This window comes from Pongo abelii, chromosome 7 (genome assembly GCF_028885655.2).
Source record: "Pongo abelii isolate AG06213 chromosome 7, NHGRI_mPonAbe1-v2.0_pri, whole genome shotgun sequence".
Taxonomy (NCBI): Eukaryota; Metazoa; Chordata; class Mammalia; order Primates; family Hominidae; genus Pongo; species Pongo abelii.
In genome coordinates this window covers 119,028,321-119,038,963 of record NC_071992.2, presented here as the reverse complement: position 1 = coordinate 119,038,963, position 10,643 = coordinate 119,028,321, and the positions used below count along the sequence as shown (strand labels likewise).

Genomic DNA, 10,643 nt, shown 5'->3' with positions numbered 1-10,643 from the left:
TCCTCTTTTAAAAGCTCTTTCAGGACACTAAACTAAGTCATTCATTTCTGAGATTTTAAAGGCCAACAATGTCTCTATTTTCAGACTATGTCACAAATGACATAAATGCCAAAATTATAGATCTTAAGAAGACAACACATAAAATACAGATTTAGACAAAACAAATGACTAAAGCTGCATAGTTCTGCTAGACTTTATTCAAAACTGGCCCTATTCTTAATTATTTGAGAGACCTAAAATTCTAGTGTTCAAATGTAAATACCCATCATATACTGAAAAGTAATCTTCAAATTTGTGTTCTGACCCAAATTTGGCTCAATTAAATCATATGAAAGTCAGACAACACAAATGGTTACACCTCAGCATATAACAAAATCCTGGAAGTAGCATAGCAAGTGAGCTATGACATCATTTAACTCTCAAACAGAACTGTAATCTTAAGTTACACACACCACAATACACCTTTGCACAGGTAATTTTATTCTCTCCTGTGGGTGTTGACAGTGCTCATTGATTGAAATTTGAAACATTCAGATATCCCATACCTGAAGATGGTCACATATTCTTTACATCATGATTCAGTAACTATTCAACAGTTATGTCTACTAAATACAGTGAACAAAACAGTATAAATGCTTACACCATTCCCCTGCGAACAGGGTTTTTGTGCACAATAGTAACAAATGGAATTAATGCATACCATGATATCAATAAGGAAAAGACCTTCTCTTTAAATAAACTATTCTGTTTATAAATAAACTCTGATTTTTTTTTAGTACACATTTACAGACCTGATCAATAAAAAGAAACAATATATATATATTTTTTCCTTTAAAAAGAAAATGTTGAGCTACAGACCACTGTGGGAGAATTCACCTAGGAAAGGGGGTAAGAAGCAAGCAAAGGATACTAGAGTTAAAAGTACGACCATACTGCAACTTATTTCTGTTAGCACACACCAACACAAGGACAGGATTGCCGGGGGAGGAGCCCATTTTCACTTGAATTCCAGCAAGTTGCAATCAATCTTGTAGTACACATAGGGGTAGTATTCTTGTTGACTCAGATTTAAACCTGGAATATCCATAGGAGCCTATGGAAAAAACAGACAGTTATTCAATCTTGTATTTACAGAACTCAAAAAAAGAAAGCAAGTATTAACATTTACCTTTTTATTGAACATCTACTCTGGGCTAAATGTATGCACTTAAGGCTAATTTATCTGAGTTAGACATTATTCCTATTTTGCAAATGAGAAAACAATCTGAAAGACTGACTTCTCCTAGGAAACGCAGACAGTGACTGGTAAAGCCAGGTTCAAGCATTCTGACTGCATATGTATTTAGCATGATCCCACCAATCTCTTTTATGTATACTGTAAAAATTAATTTTTTAAATCTTGGACTTAGAATACTGAGTTGATGGGATACAAGACTTACAAAACATGGAGTAAAAATAAAGCAAGTATGATTTAAAAGTAACGCTTATTCTGTAATATCAGCACTTTGAGAGGCCAAGGCCTTGAGCCCAGGAGTTCAAGACCAGTCTGGGCAACACAGTGAGACTCTATCACTACAGAAAATAAAAATAAAAACATTAACCAGGAGTGGTACTGTGTGCCTATAGTCCCAACTACTTGGGAGGCTGAGGTGGGAGGATCACTTGAGCATAGAGGTTGAGGCTGCAGTGAGCCAAAACCATGCCACCGCATTCTAGCCTGAGCAATAGAGCAAGATCTGATCGCAAAACAAAAAACAAGCAAGGATAACACTTATTATATATGCATAAGAATTTACTGCTAGAACATTTATGTATCAAATAATTATACCTCTCATTTTATCCACAATTGCATGAAAGCGCAGCAAGTCGGCTGGGCGCAAGGTGGCTCACGCCAGTAATCTTAGCACTTTGGGAGGCCAAGGTGGGTGGATTACCTGAGGTCAGGAGTTCAAGATCAGCCTGGCCAACATGGTGAAACCGCATCTCTACTAAAAATACAAAAATTAGCCAGGCATAATCCCAGCTACTCGGGAGGCTGAGGCAGGAGAACTGCTTGAACCCAGGGGGCAGAAGCTGCAGTGAGCCAAGATCACGCCACTTCACTCCAGTCTGGGCAAAAGAGCAAAACTCCATCTCGGAAAAAAAAAGAAAAGAAAAAGAAAAAAAGTGTAGCAAGTCATTTCCTGCATTTCCTTCTATCAAGAAAAACTGATTTTTCATAGTTCTAATTAATGCCTACGTGAGATGCTACCATCCACCCTAAACTTTTTTTTTTTTTTTTTTTTTCTTTTATTATTATTATTATTATACTTTAGGTTTTATGGTACATGTGCGCAATGTGCAGGTAAGTTACATATGTATACATGTGCCATACTGGTGCGCTGCACCCACCAACTCGTCATCTAGCATTAGGTATATCTCCCAATGCTATCCCTCCCCCCTCCCCCCACCCCACAACAGTCCCCAGAGTGTGATGTTCCCCTTCCTGTGTCCATGTGTTCTCATTGTTCAATTCCCACCTATGAGTGAGAATATGCCCACCCTAAACTTTTAAAGAGAAAAAAAAAATCAAGATATTTAAAACCAAAAATATAAAGTAAAAGCCCACTACAATTTTTTTTTTTTTTTGAGACAGAGTCTCCCTCTGTCACCCAGGCTGGAGTGCGGTGGCGCAGTCTTGGCTCACTGCAACCACCCCCCCGGGTTCAAGCGATTCTCCTGCCTCAGCCTCCCGAGTAGCTGGGATTATAGGTGCCCACCACCACGACCAGCTAACTATTGTATTTTTAGTAGAGACGGGGTTTCACCATGTTGGCCAGGCTGATCTCAAACTCCTGACTTAAGGTGATCCCCCCGCCTCGGCCTCCCAAAGTGCTGGGATTACAGGCGTGAGCCACCACACCCAGCGGCCCACTACAATTTTAAACAGCAACAACAAAAAAACACAAGTAACTCTGTTTATATTTTCTTTTGTTTAAAAAATAACAGTTTTGTTTAAAAGGAGATATAAACACATATACACATTTTTTGGTCTGTCTTTTTTTTTCTTTTTTCAGATGCGGTCTTGCTATGTTACCTAGGTTGGTCTCGAAGGCCTGGGCTCAAGTGATCCTCCCGCCTCAGCCTCCTCAGTTGCTGGGACTACCAGCATGTCCCACCACACCCAGCTATGCCATTTTAGAAAAATGAACCTACCTTGAAAACACTCATCTATTGACTCTACCAAATAAAATTAAAATAACTGCTTATTTTCTTCCTCTCTGCAATTTATAGTTTTTGTAAATAACTAGTATCACTGGTTTCTGTATTTCTACAGCTATAAACATCTGATACACAGCAAGATAATTACTAGCTTGTAGAAATGCCAAGAAGCAAAACACAGCTATAATTAGTATAAAACAGGGTAAACAATGTAAATTACTATGTTTACATAACAAATTGAGAACCTCAAAGTAATAAAAAATGATTAAGTATCATACTTACTCTCCCTTTTCTGTCTATCTTCTTTCAATCATTTTTTTTCTGAAATTCACTTCAATTCTTACTCTACTGGGCTAATAAGTACTTACATCAATAATAGCTGCTGCACTGCTGTCTAGATGTTTATACAATTCATGTAATACTTCTCTCAGTTTCTTCAAAGTTTTCTTATTGGGCTGAAGTAGCATTGCTTGGAAGTTCACTGGCAAGCCATACCTTACAAAAAAGCAGAAATACAGTACGCGATACAAGCAAACATGTAAAGAGATTTTCTTTTCAAAGCAAATATTCTCATACTTTTTAATCATGGTTAACAGGGAGAGAGTATCTCCCTTTACCATTACAAGTTCAACTAATATATATAGAAATTGAAACTAATATACACAAAAAACTTTAATATAAACAGAAATGCAAACCTTTGGTCCTCACTGTCCACTAGAAATCTCTATGCCAATTACTAGGAATTACTTCAATTACCATTCATTTTTTTTCTTTTGAGACGGATTCTTACTGTTGCCAGGCTGGAGTGCAGTGGTGCAATCCTGGCTCACTGCAATCTCTGCCTCCTGGGTTCAAGCCATTCTCCTGCCTCAGCCTCCTGAGTAGCTGGGATTACAGGCACGTACCACCACGCCCAGCTGATTTTTCTATTTTTAGTAGAGACAGGGTTTCACCATGTTGGCCAGCATGGTCTCAATCTCTTGACCTCGTAATCTGCCCGCCTTGGCCTCCCAAAGTGCTGGGACTACAGGCATGAGCCGCCACGCCCGGCTTACCATTCAATTTTTAAGGTAATATATGAATATCCTCAGGAAATAATAATAAGTAAGGTCAGCAGATACTTTTATGGTAATAGCATGAGGTTACCCACATCTACTTTGAAAATTTGAAAAAATCCAAAAATAGTAAGCGTGGTTACACGTAAGTTTTGGGGTGTTTTTTTGGTTGTTTTGTGTTTTGTTTTTTCAGGCGGAGTCTCGCTCTGTTGCCCAGGCTGGAGTGCAGTGGTGCAATAGTGCAGTGGCACAATCTCGGCTCACTGCAACCTCTACCTCCTGGGTTCAAGTGATTCTCTGCCTCAGCCTCCCAAGTAGCTGGCACTACAGGCACGTGCCACCACGCTTGGCTATTTTTTTATATTTTTGGTAGAGACGGGATTTCACTGTGTTAGCCAGGATGGTCTCAATCTGACCTCGTGATCTGCCCACCTCAGCCTCCCAAAGTGCTGGGATTACAGGTGTGAGCCACTGGGCCCGGCCAAGTTTGGGGTTTTTTAAAACTATTTCTAATATGAGCAACCCATACATTGGAACAGAATATGATTTTTTAAGTATCTCAAAATATTAAAATACTCTAGGTTAATATGAAATGATTTCAATAAGTCATTAGCATACTATGTATCCAATGACATATAAAACATCTGAAGGATCTTCCTTTTAAACAAATATTGGTTAATATTTAATCTACTTTTATGTACCTACACAAGAAAAAGAACCTGAGGGTATGGCAGCATAAATCCCTTTTTCTAAACCTGATGCTAAAGAACAAGACTAATTATGCATTTTATAAGCTGTATGATGATACTGACAACCTCTGTCTCATGATTGGCCCTTTGGTTTCTCCAAATCAATTTCCTATTGCCGGACTGTGTTATAATAAAGAGGTCCAATGTAAGGAATCTATGAACTCTTCAGTTCCAAGTTTGGCAATTAACTTTCTTTACCTTAAAACAGACTCAACAAAAACCCGTAATGCTTTCACGTGAATCCATGCAATAAATGCTTCACTAAAATTCACTTTCAGCCACCGTACAAGTGGTCCCTATAAAAAGAAAAAAAAATTACCACAAATTTGGTCTTAGAAATAGCAATTCGATAGACCAAATATTTTTTTAAGTGACTACCTATTAGGAATCTATAGAAGAATTAAGTCGCATAATTCACTTTCTACATGTTTCACTATTATTCTCATTATCTCAGATACTTTACCTTAAATTAGATTAAAAGGTTCGCCACTACAGAGTGATCTCAACAGACACTAAAATGCATTGAACCAATTCACTAACACAGAAAAAGGTATATATTTTAATAAAAGTAGTTAAACTGGTACAAAATATAGAAATGCCTTAGGTTTGAAAATCAAAATATAAAGATCTGAATTCACTACACAACACTCTAAAACATTTAATACATGCAAAATGAAATTCAACTTACAAACAACTTCTTAGTAACAAAGATAAACAGTTATGTAGGCAAGTCATTTAACAGCGCTAGCTCTTAGTTTTCCCATCTGTAAAAAAGGGAGTTGGTCTAGACATCTAAAACCTCTTTACATTCTAAATTATGTAGTGTAAGTTCTTTTTAAACTTCAAATATTTAGTAGGATTAAGCGGATTTCAAATACCTCCTCTCTCCATACTTAAAAGACATATATTAACAATTCAGCTAACACTTCCTTGGATAACATTATTCGGCTCATTTGGATGTACCAACCAATTAATTTAAGCAAAAGGATAGCAAAACAAAGTGAAAATCTTTGGTCAAAATATCTATTTTTTAAAAGGATTTTGGGTTTTCCCTAAAAAGCTGGTTATTTTGACATTACTTCGTTAGAATGAGGTTCCTCCTAGTTGAGATGATATTGTTTATAAAGTACTTGGAAATAATTTTCAATATTTCCCTTAATTTCCTCTTACATTATTAAGAGAAACACATTTTCACTCATTATGTTTCCCTTTCCAAACAAGCTTTTAGTCTTCACAGTAATCCCACACTTGAAGATGGCAAGAAAGTTAACACCATCTTTGATTTTCACAATTCCACTCGTTTCCCATTACACCTAGAACACACCAATTCTCCAACAGCTTAAATACAAATTGCTTCAATAAAAGATTGAGGCATTGAAAAAATCTGCCTCTAGAAAGTCAAAAGTCTTACTGAAAATAACTTTGTTACTTAACTAAAATCGCCCTTCACCTACAAGGACATTAACCAGAATACTGCATTTAAAATTAATATCTGATATGAATTTAGGTGGAGTAATTTCTTTTTAAGTATGTATTTTAAGATAACTATTCTATCTATTCTATTCTATCTCAGATAGACGTAAGCTTTAGAAGAAAGCTTTCTTAGAAATAGAATAGTTATCTCTAGAATAGTTAAGCTTTAGAGGAAATTCATTCTAATTATTCAATTAAAAAAAAACTAAAATCAAATGTCTTAAAACCAAAACAGATTTTTACTTTCTTTTAAATCAAAGGAAAGCAATATCACTTTTTCTTCTGCTTAGTACTGATAATACTAAATATGCAAAACACATACAAATTGTTTTTTCTTATCAGTAGAAAGCCTGTTCATTTCCTCTTTATCTGCTTTCATCTCCTCTTCATTATACTGGAAGTCACGAACAATGAATCTAAATTTGGGGAAAAAAACCAAAATTGTTCACATTGTATACAGCTGATCTAACAAAGTAAATAAACAAAAAAACAATAATCTTACTTGTTTTCTCTGGCTTTGTGTCTGAAGTCATCAACTGCCTTCCTAAACAAGGTGACATTACACAGGTAACTGTCTTGGTCCTCTGAAAGAACACTATGGAAAAAAAAAAAAAGAAGTCCATTTAAAGATTTATACGAATTGCTGTCTTTCATATTAAGGGCAAAATTCAGAAACAGGTGGAAGAGAAAAGTAGGGTATAATAGCCCTTCCCAAATCACCTCAATGCTTTTCAATCTGGATTGCCTCAAACACTGAAGACACTGAATGTTTATGATTTATTTTGCTTATGATACTTTAACACTCTACATTTATTTCTTACTAACCAACAAAATTAGACATTAACTCCAGTAAAGCATCCAAACGCTAAGACCACACTTTTCAACCAACATCAGCGCCAGGCTGCTTTGTTTCCAGTGTCTCCTTGATAAGCACGCTCTTCTTTTCTGGAAGCCTAATTCTTTCTTCCTTTCTCCAGGCCAACTCAGCCCCACTGAGGCCCAGCCCAGCCTCTCTGCATTGCCAGTACCTCAAACCTTGGATCTTTCCTTTGCTCCCATGACACCTCTCAATCAAAAACTGACAGGCTGGGTGCAGTGGCTTATGCCTGTAATCCCAACACTTTGGGAGGCTGAGGTGGGTGACTGCTTGAGTTCAGGACTTTGAGACCAGCCTGGGCAACATGGCAAGACTGTGTACGTAGAAAAAATACAAAAACTAGCCAGGCGTGATAGTGCACGCCTGTAGTCCTAGCTACTCGGGAGGCTGAGGTGGGAGGATCACTGGAGCTGGGGAGGTTGAGGCTACAGTGAGCTGAGATTGCACCACTGCACTCCAGCCTGGGTGACAGAGTGAGTCCCTGTCAAAAAAAACAAAAACAAAAAACACCTGACAAACACAACTGTCTAAATAATCTCTGAATAAATGTGCCTGTATGCATCTCATGGCTCCACTTTAGGCTTTAGAAGGTCCCAGTGAGGTCAGAACTTCCATTCAGTCACAGCTCCATGGACATCACTAGAAAGACCTTTCCAGACACAACTGCCAGGAAATTGTAATGGTCATTTAAATCTGTAATACCTTGGGTGAAAGTCCACTGTTTGAAGGGTGAATGGCATCGCTTGTGATAGTATGGTCCAAATTTGGCTTTCAGAATTTACCTATAGAGCCTCCTGTATAGAAGTCCTCATGGGAGGAACACGAGGCTGCACAGGCAGCTGTTCCACAGTGATAACCTTGGGGCAGGGGAATGTTACTCAGTGGAATCTCTTCTCCTTTCTGTCTTTCACACACTGGAGGTCTTCTAATGTTTAGTGTTTTTTAAACAGCTTTACTGTGATATAATCGTTATACAGAAAACTGTACGCATTTAATGTCTATAATCTGAAGCGTGGACATACGCATATACCCATGAAACCATCACCACAATCTAGACAATAAACATACCCCTCACCACCAAAAGGGTCCTTGTGCCCTTTCGTTGGTTGTTTGTTTTTTAATGTTTAGTTTTTACTTACAATGTGGTACTTCTGAAATCAGAAAAAGGAAATTTTACCAAATGGAGGAATGCTAGAGAATTTAAAGATACTATATTTAAAAAATGTTTAAAGCAAGTGTAGTTTTTCCTGAAGCCTAAGAACCACCTGTTTAGCCAAGTAAATTCAGGAGGCAATTACAGTGTTAATCATAGAATGGCTTTAAGTACTGAATCTACCCCACTCCTCGTCAGCCAGCCAGCAGGGGCACCTCCCTAGCGTATGACCAGCAGACACCTCTGGGAGTACTGATCACTGTAATCGCTGACATGCAGAGAAAACTCAAGTACTCTGGATTTAGAACCTCCTGTTAAACTGTTAAATCATCTTCTCAAAATGATTACCCTTAATTCTTGCTCCTGGTGTCCATCAAACCCAATGAAGGGCAGCTACCAAGTGGACAGAGCTCGATTTAAAAAACCGTTTAAGGATCTTCTGCTTTGCCAAGATTTACTCAGTGATGTGTGAACTGCTTGAGATCAAAACAAATCCAAATATAACTTGACAGGCTACTTCAGAGCCACAAATAATGTTTTACCGTTATCATACTAATCTTTTAAACTTATCCACACTTTGCTGTTTTGAAGACCCTTCCAAAAGCATTTGGTGCTTGACATGGCCCTGTGTCAATGAACAGGTTACCTATTAAGCAGGTTCCTAGCTATTGTGCAGAGATCTGGGACGCAGCAAATTCCTATGGCTTACTCAAAATCCTGATGGTGAAAAAAGCCAAGATAAAACTTCCATCTTATCTTATAACTAAATCCTACTATGCCACCTTATTATGAAAAATAAAAGCCACTTGCTTCCCCTCTTTCCCCTAAGGAAAGGTATTTCTTAAAACTGTTTAAAAAATAAACCACGAGTCCTTAATATAACGGACTTGTAGTCATTTAACATGTACTGAGACTCTGTAATGCAAGCGCTTGCTAGATATTAGTATAAAACTAAGACAGCATTTCCTGATCTCCAGGTATGGGTTTAGAAAAGGAAACAGACATACACAAGTAACTGCAATACAGAGTTGTAAGTGCTGCAATAGAAAATATACATGATACATTGGGGAATTAGTAACTTTATCTGAGGGGATTCAAAGGAGTTTCACCAAAGTTGTGATACCAGGTGGAAGTTTGAAAGACAAAAAAGAGAAGAACGTTCCAGTCAGAACCCCATATGCAAATGAATACAGATGTGGAATAACATGGTGCATCTGAGGAATTGCCAGAAATAAGTATAACTGGGGCTCAGCGTGGTAGCTCATGCCTGTAATCCCAGCACTTTGGGAGGCCAAGGCAGGCAGATCACTTGAGGTCAGGAGTTCGAGACCAGCCTGGCCGACATAGTGAAACCTCATCTCTACTAAAAATACAAAAATTAGCTGGGTGTGGTGACACATGCCTGTAATCCCAGCTACTTGGGAAGCTGGGGAAGGAGACTCACTTGAATCCGGGAGGCAGAGGTTGCGGTGAGCCAAGATCATACCTCTGCACTCCAGCCTGGGTGAGAGAGAGAGAGACTGTGTCTCAAAAAAAAAAAAAAAGAAAGAAAAACAATATATATATACATATATGGCTGGGACATAGGGTACAAGGAGAGGGTGGGTGTGTGTGGGTGTGTGTGTGTGTGTGTTGGGGGCAGGCAGTCAAAATAGGGAGGGACAAGCAGGGTTTTAGACAGGGAAGTAACACATTTGTATGTCACAAAGATGAAAACAGCAGCAATGTGGAGGACTGATGAGACGAGAAAAGGAGACCAGCTAGGGCCAATTACCATGGTCCAGGCAAGGGATGAGGGAGTCAGAGCTGGAGCAGTGGCAGTGGGTCTTGGGGGAGTGGGGAGAGTAGATTTAACCATATGAAATTGTAGATATTTGACCATTTTCTGACCTACAAAACAGCAATTTTTAACGGTTCAACCAAATACTATGGAAGGTGGAAACGACACAACTGATTGGACTATTGCAGGCAGGGGGCCGGTGGGGGGAGGGGGGTACAAGGGCAAAAGAAGATTCCAAAATGACTGACTACCACACTTGCGGTTTGGATCACTGGGCAGATGTTGCTGCCATATACTACAAGGCAACTAGAGAGTTTGAGTCTGAGATTGGGGTGATAGTGTCAGTTACCTAGGA

General features: G+C 38.5%; 1 protein-coding gene across 4 annotated transcripts in view; it reads right to left on the bottom strand.

Annotated features, from left to right (window-relative positions):
- Nucleotides 1-459: 459 nt before the first annotated feature.
- Nucleotides 460-10,643, bottom strand: part of ATP6V1C1 (ATPase H+ transporting V1 subunit C1) — a 48,403-nt gene continuing 38,219 nt past the window's right edge. For all 4 annotated transcript variants that reach the window (NM_001131534.1, XM_054560843.2, XM_054560844.2 and 1 more), the window contains 5 exons: nt 6,981-7,073; nt 6,801-6,894; nt 5,204-5,301; nt 3,570-3,696; nt 460-1,093 (listed from right to left, as the gene is read on the bottom strand). In NM_001131534.1, the coding sequence (NP_001125006.1) occupies nt 998-1,093; nt 3,570-3,696; nt 5,204-5,301; nt 6,801-6,894; nt 6,981-7,073 (508 nt within the window). In that variant the 3' untranslated portion in view covers nt 460-997. The remainder of the gene's footprint in view (nt 1,094-3,569; nt 3,697-5,203; nt 5,302-6,800; nt 6,895-6,980; nt 7,074-10,643) is intronic.